Consider the following 10,644-nt stretch of genomic DNA (forward strand, 5'->3'; position numbering starts at 1 on the left):
TGGAAATCATGGTTCGCAATCAACTGCTTTAATCACTCGATGATACTACCCCTTAATCGAGGGATACATTCCCCATGAAAAGTGACAAAGAGTCCTGTGGCACCTTATAGACTAACAGAAGTATTGGAGCAATACGCTTTTGTGGGTGAATACCCACATGCGTCTGACGAAGTGAGTATTCACCCACGAAAGCTTATGCTCCAATACATCTGTTAGTCTATAAGGTGCCACAGGACTCTCTGTTGCTTTTTACAGATCCAGACTAACACGGCTCCCCCTCTGATACATTCCCCATAGTAAGTGTACTAGAAAAGCCCAATTCTGTCATTACTAACAGCAATTTCTGTAAACAAACATTCGGGCCAGTGTTGCTCTTGTGTAAAGTTGAATCCCCATACACCATCAAAAGAAACCAGAACCGAACGGGCTACCTGTCATTTTCTGGAATGGAAAGCAACTGCCAAACTTCACAAGAGTGGCTTTTACTGTCCGCAGTAGCCCTGTGAAAGCAGCAGAAACTTAGTGTGATAAGGGCTGCTCTCCTGAGTAAGAGTTTCCACTAGCCCACAGCACAATATTGAAGACAACCCATAGAATGTCCCTGGAAGTGACTCAGTACTAGACAGCGCGTGAACCAATGGCGGGGCCAAGAGAATATTGTGAGTGGAAGAGAATGTATCTTTCGTGGTGGCTAGTAAGGCACCAAATATATATTTTTTACACACTATATAAAGCTTCTCCTGCCAATATATTGGGCCGGACCCTCCATTGGTGATGTCAGTGGAATTACACCAATTGACAGCTGCGGAGGGCTTGACTCATTATCTGTGTTTCCAGAGATATGGAAATAGCTTTGAAAAGCATCATTCGGTAAATGCGTTGGCTGCTTGGTTAGCGCAGAAAACCCACTAGATTCGCTGTGTTGCTTGTAACTTACAAGGCAATCTGAAGGCAATAGAAGCAAATCCTGCTTATTTTGAGGACGCATCCAAAAACGACAGCCATAAATGACTGTATGTAAACCAACCAAGCATTACATTACAGGACAACAGATCAGCAATTGCTTTCCTCCTACGCAATTTATGCAGCCACTGGGGGTTCCACTCTCCAGAACATCACTGATCTAACAGCCACAGAACCAGCCTTCATTCTCTGTCTGTGGTCGCCTAGGATACCGACACAAAAGGGCTGTGGCAGAGCCTCTGTTCTTTAACAGTCCTCCCAAAAACCTTGCTCCAGCTCCTGGCTTCCCAGTCCAGGTAGGGGTGGTCACCAGAGTGTCAGAAACAGGAATGGTTGGGTACATTTCAGCCAGGAAGGTACAAGATGGCAGAAGTTGGCTGGTGGCGGAAGGGCTGTGAATAAGTGGTGGTAGATGGTCTCACAGATGTGGAGAGAGCTGAACTGAATGGAGGGCTAGTTTGTACAACTGGCCCTGCGCAGATACATTTCCAAATGCAATCTGGAGCCGTTCCTGCAAGAATTAGAGCGTGCAGAGGTGAATGGGTGGATGATATAATGTAGCATTTCACACAGCATGAGATAACAGCCTGTAGGAGATGTTGCTTCTGTTCTCAGCATCAATCTCAAGTGCAAGAAAGGCTTCTGCAGTTGTAAGTGTTTGTAAACATGTCACTGATGGCAGTGCTCAGAAGTGGGGGCAAGGGGGAGTCACTCGGATTGCTTGGGGACCCAGGTGAATTTCCAGCCTCCGTCCTCCTCTCGGCGCACGAAGACCTGTCCCTGGTGGAAGGTGTGTGTTTTGACGTTGCGGTGGGGGCTCAGGGAGGTTGTAAAGGCCATGTCGGTTTTGTTTGGTGACACGTCGTTGGCGAAGTAAGGCAATCCGTAAGGCGGGAAAGGGGCACCGCTGGGCAGCGTCGAGGAAGCACATGGTGCTGAAGAAAGTGGTTGGATGTAGGGTAAATCCTGCTTCCCGGGAGTGGCAGCGCTGTTTATAGGAGTCATCTGATCACAGCCATAAGCAGCGATTGGGTCCTCATCATTACAATAGTCCATTGCCTCCCCATGGCTCTGGCAGTACGGGCTTTTCCCAAGTTCAGAGGGCAGGGCACTGTAGTTAGCTGATAAAGACTCATCAATGGTGTTGATATCTTTCAGTCCCAGGGTTTGCAGTACCCAGGTCTCCACGGGTGGAGCAGCTTGTTCTTCGCAGGCAGTAAAATCACGGAGCAGGTTCCTCCTGGCTTTGGAGGGGTGAGGAGTCTCTCGAGGGGCCAGGTAACTGTCCTCTTTAAATTTCCTCTTGCCACTTTTGAGAATTGCATGTTTCTTCTGGCCATTGTGCAGCAGCAATTTCTATACAAGAGAACAGGGAAGACAGAGCAGATTAAAAGCTGATCACCCAGGAGCAACATGGTTCTGGCCCCGGGCTTTATCTGAACAGGTGCCGAACATGGTTCTCACAAAGCGCACCGTTTACCCGGAGCTCATTTTCAGTTAGCGAACGCGGATGGCACTAATTACTTTGTGCTGTACAGTCTCTGGAAACAGCCCAAACCCCTACGAGATAAGAATACGACAGTGTCAACACGGCCTGAGCTTTGTTTGCTTTTTCACTCAGTAAGCCATGAAATGAAAGCTCCTGCACTGCACAGCCGTCCTCAATACCGACCCTGCCAGCAGGCTCTGATCTGGCACCGGGGGGCTCAGTCACCTTCAGAGCTCCAGGACTGGGTGGGAGGGGAATATGCATATGCCTCCCCTGGTTCCCAGTGAGTGGGAGGGAGGCTGGGGAGCACAGCGCATGCCTCAGCATAGATAGCCCTGGGATCCACAGGGTGGGTGAGCTAGCTCAGTGGTTTGAGCATTGGCCTGCTAAACCCAGGGTTGTCAGTTCAATCCTTGAGGGGGTTATTTAGGGAACTGGGGTAAAAATCTGTCTGGGGATTGGCCCTGCTTTGAGCAGGGGGTTGGACTAGATACCTCCTGAGGTCCCTTCCAACCCTGATACTCTATGATTCTATACCCTTAGGGCAATTCAGGTGAGGAGAGCACTTCTGCACTCACCCTTTGTCAAGGCTCTCAGTTTTCACTCATGCCACATGCCCAGTGGTATCACTTGCTTTGCCCGAGTAAGGACTGAGCCCATCCTTAGCAATAGTGTTCAGCCCCTCTGTACCACCATCAAGCTCAGCAACCCAAAGAGCCTGGCAAATGTTTATTAACGAACCCCCACCCCCATGGCCCCGGGGGGGGGGCAGCTAATTGATTAACATTCGCATTCTGCAACTGGTGGGGCCGGGGCGCCAAAGGCTAAGTGACTTGCCCAAGGACAAGGGCGAGTCAGCGGCAGAGCGGAGAACAGAATGCTCCCCGTTACCCATCCCCAGGTTTGTGCTTCTGCTCTCTGAACAGCTGCTTTATTGACTCCGAAGCTGATTAATGCTAAATGCTTTGCTTTTTGGTATCCTTTCAGTGTAATGAGTTCTGCTCCTTGGTTAGAAGTTTGAGGGATTAGGGTTAGTCCATTGCTTCTTATAAACCCCCTCTTTCAAAGCATCATAAACCAAATCCGCTATAAATGCTAAAGATCAGGGCTGTCACACGGCTTAACCCTGTCTACATAGGCAAGGCCAACCATGACGACACACACTATCGGTAGTGCTTGGTCACCAATCTGGGGAGCGTTAGAAGAGCCTTTCCACTTGCATGTTACCTGCCCACAATGTGGCCTTTTACACCTGTGTTTATTTGCATGTGCCTTTTAGGCATTTCACCTAAATGCTTCGTTCCCTTCTCTCTCACAGACACACGTTTTCGTGGCAGGTTTGAACACGGTACCTTTGCCTTGTCTTCCAAACACTTAACCACGGCAGAATTCAGGTATTGTCGGAGGTTGTTATTTTCTTCATGTAACCTGGCAAGTTCCTCTTCCTTCTGTAGCAAGGTGTCTTGAAGCTGTGAAATACAGATATCGATGAATAGACGTTTCTTAGCTCTGTTGACTTTGTAACCTGATAAATTCCCTGCTCTATGGCCTGGTGGGATGTGATGATTTTGGTGTTTGCTTTGTGAATTCAATCCTCAAGAACCCCTTGTCCCTGTAAAGCTAAGTGGCATGACTGTTCACGTCTCACATTTGACTTCTCCTATTCTTTAGCAAATGTTTGAAGAGATTATTTTGAAAAACTATAACTGCAGAGGAATAATAGAGGTGTGCAGGGAAATGAACTGCAAACAGCCCTTTAAATACACAGAGATTTTCTCACTCACAATGCTGCCGGTTTTCTTCCTTCTGCGTTTCAAAGAGTACTTAAGCTTCCTCTGGACCCCTAGCTCACTAACCTCTACCTGGCTAGAGAGAAAAGAAGGGGGCGAGAGAGCAGATTATAAACTAGACCTGGATGCAGGCTGCAAAATTCAGATCCAGGTGTCATTATGTATATTACAGGCTTGAGCTGTATATAAATCCACGGTACGCCCACATCTTGAATACTGCGTGCAGATGTGGTCACCCCATCTCAAAAAAGATATATTGGAACTGGAAAAGGTTCAGAAAAGGGCAACAAAAATGATTAGGGTGTGGAACGGTTTCCATACGAGGAGAAATTAATAAGACTGGGACTTTTCAGCTTGGAAAAGAGACGACTAAGTGGGGATATAATAGAGATCTATAAAATCATAACTGGTGTGGAGAAAGTAAATAAGGAAGTGTTATTTACTCCTTCTCATAACACAAGAACTAGGAGTCACCAAATGAAATTAATAGGCAGACGGTTTAAAACAAACAAAAGAAAGTATTTCTTCACACAACGCACAGTCAACCTGTGGAACTCTTTGCCACAGGATGTTGTGAAAGCCAAGACTATAACAGGGTTCCAAAAAGAACTAGATAAGTTCATGGAGGATAGGTCCATCAATGGCTATTAGCCAGGATGGGCAGGGATGGTGTCCCTAGACTGTTTGCCAGAAGCTGGGAATGGGCAACAGGAATATGGATCACTTGATGATTCCCTGTTCTGTTCATTCCCTCTGGGGCACCTGGCATTGGCCACTGTCGGAAGACAGGATACTGGGCTAGAATCATAGAATATTAGGGTTGGAAGAGACCTCAGGAGGTCATCTAGTCCAACCCCCTGCTCAAAGCAGGACCAATTCCCAACTAAATCATCCCAGCCAGGGCTTTGTCAAGCCATTAAAAACCTCTAAGGAAGGAGATTCCACCACCTCCCCAGGTAACCCATTCCAGTGTTCCACCACCCTCCTAGTGAAATAGTGTTTCCTAATATCCAACCTAGACCTCCTCCACTGCAACTTGAGACCATTGCTCCTTGTTCTGTCATCTGCCACCACTGAGAACAGTCGAGCTCCATCCTCTTTGGAACCCCTCTTCAGGTAGTTGAAGGCTGCTATCAAATCCCCCCTCATTCTTCTCTTCTGCAGACTAAACAATCCCAGTTCCCTCAGCCTCTCCTCGTAAGTCATGTGCCCCAGCCCCCTAATCAGGATGGTCCTTTGGTCTGATCCAGACTGGCTGTTCTGATGTTCGTCACTGCTGCCCAAGATGCAGCAGTTCACACTGCTAATTTTAGTGTGCGAGGCCCAGGAGAGCTAGCGTGAGTGTGTCTTCCCAGGCTGGAGGCTCGCTCCCTGCTGCAAAGCAGACACACCCTACAAGTCTCAAAATGAAGTTGGAGCCCCAGTGTGCCAGGTCCAGCATATATATACAGTGACAGACATCTCTCCCCAAAAGAGATTGTGTTCTACGTAGACAAGACACATAACGGGCAAGAGAAAGGAAGTTTGTGGATATTTGGACCGAGGGTGAAATCCTGGCCCCATTGAAGTCAATGGCCAAACTTCCATTGACTTCAGTGGGGCCAAGATTTCGCCCCAAGTGTTTTGGTTCAGGGTCACTCTGTTGTGATCTAAACATTGAGCTAGGTACAAGCAGCTACAATGGGAACTGCTTAGCTTGGAGAGTTCACTGGCTCTCCTGCTGCTTACTAGCACTCACTTAAAAGGAAAAAGAGCTAGAGAGGTGACTTCTAATCTTGGTGCTTGGTCCTGCGAAGACTCATGCATGTGACGAACTTTGCTCAAGTGGATACCCCCACTGCAGTCAACGGAACTAATCATGTGAGCAACCTTACGCATGTGTGTCAGTCTTTGCAGCCTCAGACCCTAAAGCAGTTCCCAGTGATGCCTCTGCTTTTTTGGTGGAAGCCAGCAATCTGATCTGGTGTGAAGCTGCTGGACTTGTGACATGGGCAGACAGCAACGCTGCTGCTAATTGAAGTCGTTCTAGTTTTACACATCCGCATAAGGAAGGAGAGAAAATAAAAGATTCTGGGCTGTCAATGTTTTCCATACTCATTGTACAGAGAACCACAGATTTATGAAAGTATTCTCCTGAACCAGAGCTTTAGGCAACCGTAAAATGAAATTCTAGGAGTAGCATAAGATGGTGGGTGGAAGAACATTTTAAAACTGTAAATAAAAGTTCTATTCTCCAGTGTGAGAGTTATTTGAAATGTTACCTGTTTGTTTCTGTAGAGCTGGGAGGACAGCTGATCTCCTTGCCACGTGTCATCTGGAATAGTAAAATCCAAGCCACAGAACTGATCTGGACAAAAGCAGACATTGAAGTGATTAAACTGAAACCCACATTTTCCAAACCAAGCGTAAAATCACAATCATGTTTATTTTAATTCCTCGTTTACTTCATTTGAATCAAGGAAAAATTGTACTGCTTGATAAGCAGCAAAGAGTGGTCCTTTAAAAAATGGATAATAAATTAGTAAATCATCCGAGTTTGTTATAAGACACCTTTGGCATCTGGAAGATCTTTTTCCTTGTGCTCTTTATTCTTTGTTTAAAATTCCTCTTCTTTACAAGAGGAACCAAAGCTTGGAGAGTTGTTTGTCAGGCAGCCTGGGCCAGTGGCCAGGGCATTGTACTGGGACTCAGGATATCTGGGTTCCATTCAGGGCTCTGCTGTGACCTGGGGCAAAGCACTTCACTCTCTATCTCAGTTTCCCCCATCTTCAAAAGGGGCGAACTGACCTTCCTTTGTAAAGTGTTTTGAGATCTATGGCTAGATGGTGCTGGGTACAAGAGGTGAGTTCCCAACAGCATTTTAAATCATGGAAGCTAGAGAGGAAACAAGCGAACCTTCCTACCAAGGTAGGGACTGCAGGGACACGAACCAGAACCTCTCTGACTGAAAGCCGGATGCTCTCCTGAATGCACTTTCTATTTGATCCCGCCCCGTAGAACCGGAGAGCTTTCCACTGGTGTGGACAATAGGCAACATGACGATCATAATGTCACCTGTGGTTTGTTCTCTGTCTCACCCCCTCCCCAGGGGGAAATTGTGCAGTGCAGTACCCAGGAAGCCCGGTCACAGAATCCCTCCTTTGTTATACAACTCTGCTAAAATCAAAACTATGGCCCAGGGTGTATAATTATTAATGATTATTAGTAGTATTGGGTTATATTATGGTAGCATCCATGGGCCTCAGGTGAGATCAGGGTCACAGTGTGCTAGGTGCTGTTTAAAAACAGAGTGAGAGACAGTCTCTGCCTCAAAGAGCTTGCAGATTAACTAGCCTAGACAGACAAAGGGTGGGGGAAAGGAAGGAGTGTGATCCCCATTTTACAGATGCAGAAACTGAGGCACAGATTCCCAAATCCTCAAAGGGTCTTAGGTGCCTAATTCCCATTGATTCCCATAGGAGTTAGGCACTGCACTACCTTTGAGGAGGTGGCCTACGGGACTAAGGGATGTACCCCAGGTCATACAGGGGGGCTATGGCAGAACTGGGAACTGAAATCTCCCGAGGCCTGTAACCTCGGGGGGATCCTGTCTCTCTGGAAAAGTCAAACGGAAGCTGGTGCTGCCCGGAGACCTTGAGAACATCTCCCAGGAGCTGCCTGCAAAGTACCCGCGACTGAGGGCCCGTGTCCCTGCCGGCTCAGCCCTCTGCCAAAAGCCAGACCCGCTCTTCCCCGCTCCGCCGTGTAGACACAGCGCAGGGATCGCTACCCGCGCGCTGGGAGGGGGCCGCCCGCGGACCGGGATCAGCCGGGCCCTCGGGGAAGCTTTGACCCGACTCTGCAAAGCGAATGGGCTCCGGGAGGAAGCTCGGAGGAGAACCCCGGAGTTAAGCGCCCTCTCTCCAGGGGAAAAGCCCCCAGCTCTGGGCAGTCTCCAGCTAGACGCTCACATCCCCTCGCTCCAGGGTGCATACCACGGTGGGGACCTGCCCTTCCTCCCCCAGCTAAAGCGTTATCAGCGCCTTCCCCCCGCGGCATCTTTCGGGGCAAACTCCCAGCGGCACACCGGCAGCCTTGGGGCAGCAGCACTTACCCGGAGCCTGTCCTTCTTGTGGGTTCGCCCTGGTGTTGTCCAGGAGACCAGAAGCCCAGAAAGAAACCCAAGTCTCCTTGGAAACATCAACGCTGGCTGCTGACGTTGAGTCGGAATAGGGGCAGTCATGGCCCTGGCCCCCTACAAAGTAGGGATCTTGGCAGGAAAGAATGGTGCTCTGTGAAATAACGCGGGGAGGGGAGAGGGAAAGGCAGAGACGGGAGAAATGAGAGACGTGTGGTGTGTAAAAACCAGTGCGGAGCCGCTCGCCCTGGGCTGGGGCTCGATCCCTCTGCTGTCATCTCCAGCAGTTAAACCGAGTTTTAAACCGGGGGAGAGAGGCCAGAGCCTCAGGCAGGAGACATCTCCCCGGTTGAGGAAGGGTTTTCCGGGTCCCACTGCGTTCTTGGGGGGGTTCTGATTAAACAGTGTCGCAGCCACCAGGCCCTGATAGGAGAGAGGTGCTTAGAGGTGGCAAAACCACGAGCTGCCAGCATCTTTAGTCAGCTCCTCAAACCTGCCCCGGCTTCCCCCCAGCTCTCTGCTAGCCTCCTGAGCTCGGCCAAAGCTCAAACCCACCTCTCTGCCCAGCCCACACCTCCCCAGACACGGTCTGCGGCGAAGGCGGCTGGCTGTGCCCTGGGGTGTCTCCCTCTGCTCTCGCCTCCCACCTCAAGGATGAGTCTCCCCCAGATATCCTAGGCTCAAAGGGGCCCGCCCGGGCACTGACACTTGGGAAGACCCATGCTCCAGCCAACGTCTAAGGTTTGCCCAGATGCGGATGCAGGGGGAGTGTGACCCAGCCCTGAAGCCCAAACCACCTTGGCTAGATGCTGCGATCAAAGCCTGCTAGCCTACATGTCTATTCCCACCCCCAGCTTTGCCACAAGTGATCCCCTGTACACCCATCGATCCCTTCCTCCAGCACATTCACACGCAGGGTCACCTCTGAGCGAGAGACAGAAACCAGAGCGAATGCACTCCCCTCCCAGGCTGTAACAGCCTTAGGCTGCTACCTCGAAGCAGTGAAGTAGGTGAGTCACCTGCTGCAGTTCTAGCCACACACATCAGCTCCAGCATCCAGGCACTAAGCAAAGGCATGCGAGAGAGCGACACTCAATTCGCTTCAGTTCGTTTGGAAACACTTCGGCTGTTTAAACGGAGCAAGCGATCCAGACCCATCTTGAGAGCCATTGGCTAGTCAAGTCTTCCAACCGTCTACACAAAGCTAGGAGAGTCACATCCAGTCTCTGCAAGTTTGCAGTGGTGCCACTGATCAGGGAAAGTCTGGGTTCGTTTCTGGAAGTGTGTGTCCCCCCCCCCCCTAAACCAAACCTGCTGCAAGTGAGAAGTCTTTGCAAGGCAATGACAAAGCTTAGAGCCTTGAAAATGAGTCCCTACAGCTATGGAAAAGCAAAGCAGGTTTCCAGGTACACAGTCAGCTTCCTCAATACCAATCTTAAACAAACAGGGCACAACATATCTTGCAAACCCTCAAAGCAAAATACCAATTTCCCCCCCCCCCCCCGACTTCAGGTCGAGAGAGATCCAAAGAGCACTTACCATCTTAGTGGCAGAATGAGATGCAGGGCTTGGGAACACGTTTCCTCTTAAAGCCCCAGCGAGCTTTAATTGGCTCTGAAGGGGGAAAAGACAGGGGAGGCGAGTTCTAATCTAAAGGAGCTTCCAGTGACGCCTCAGAGCTTTCTTGAATCCCAGCAATCTGATTTGGTGCAAAGCTGTCAAACTTGTGACGTGAATAAACAGCTAACTTGTTGAAATCAAAGTCATTCTGGTCTCACAAATCATCATGGTGTGTGGGGGGAGAAAAAGAAATGTATAGGCTACACAGAGCTGGTGTGTCTGAGATTGAGTCCAAGAAAATCACACAGGTTTACGAAGGCATCACACTGTTAGAGCAGAGGTGAGGTAGCTGGTGAGGTGTTTTGTTTTATTTTTAACCCTATTTAGCCATTGTGACGCCCAGCAGAAAGACTCAGGGGCAACTCATCCCACTTGTCACGGTTGGGAAGAAACTGCTCATTGGATTTACTCATGATGGGGTCGGGAGATAGCAAAGGAGACTCAAGGCAGTTTTATCCACCTCTCCAAGGAGCAAAGCCTGGTTTGCAGAACAGAAGAGGCTGGGACGTCAAGCTTGGAAATGGCTTATTGTATTGGGAATTATTCTGCTTCCAGTATCAGAGGGGTAGCCGTGTTAGTCTGAATCTGTAAAAAGCAACAGAGGGTCCTGTGGCACCTTTGAGACTAACAGAAGTACTGGGAGCATAAGCTTTCGTGGGTAAGAA

General features: G+C 49.3%; 1 protein-coding gene across 1 annotated transcript; it reads right to left on the reverse strand.

The window, feature by feature from the left end:
* Positions 1 to 235: 235 nt before the first annotated feature.
* GMNC (geminin coiled-coil domain containing) lies at positions 236 to 10,135 on the reverse strand. The gene is made up of 5 exons (XM_034781868.1): positions 9,899 to 10,135; positions 8,336 to 8,513; positions 6,504 to 6,589; positions 3,805 to 3,921; positions 236 to 2,319 (listed from the first exon to the last, which is right to left on the reverse strand). Exons 1-5 carry the CDS (start codon positions 9,899 to 9,901, stop codon positions 1,672 to 1,674), a joined length of 1,032 nt encoding a protein of 343 aa, XP_034637759.1. The 5' UTR covers positions 9,902 to 10,135; the 3' UTR covers positions 236 to 1,671.
* Positions 10,136 to 10,644: the final 509 nt, after the last annotated feature.

The sequence above is a fragment of the Trachemys scripta genome, chromosome 9, assembly GCF_013100865.1.
Source record: "Trachemys scripta elegans isolate TJP31775 chromosome 9, CAS_Tse_1.0, whole genome shotgun sequence".
NCBI classification, from domain to species: Eukaryota; Metazoa; Chordata; order Testudines; family Emydidae; genus Trachemys; species Trachemys scripta.

Excerpts from the sequence above, each read along its gene's own strand:
- GMNC (XM_034781868.1), bottom strand. Across the intron at positions 6,590-8,335 it reads ACAAGAAGGACAGGCTCCGG|ATCAGTTCTGTGGCTTGGAT; the intron begins GTAAGTGCTGCT and ends GCTTTTGTCCAG. Across the intron at positions 2,320-3,804 it reads GTTTGGAAGACAAGGCAAAG|AAATTGCTGCTGCACAATGG; the intron begins GTACCGTGTTCA and ends TCTCTTGTATAG.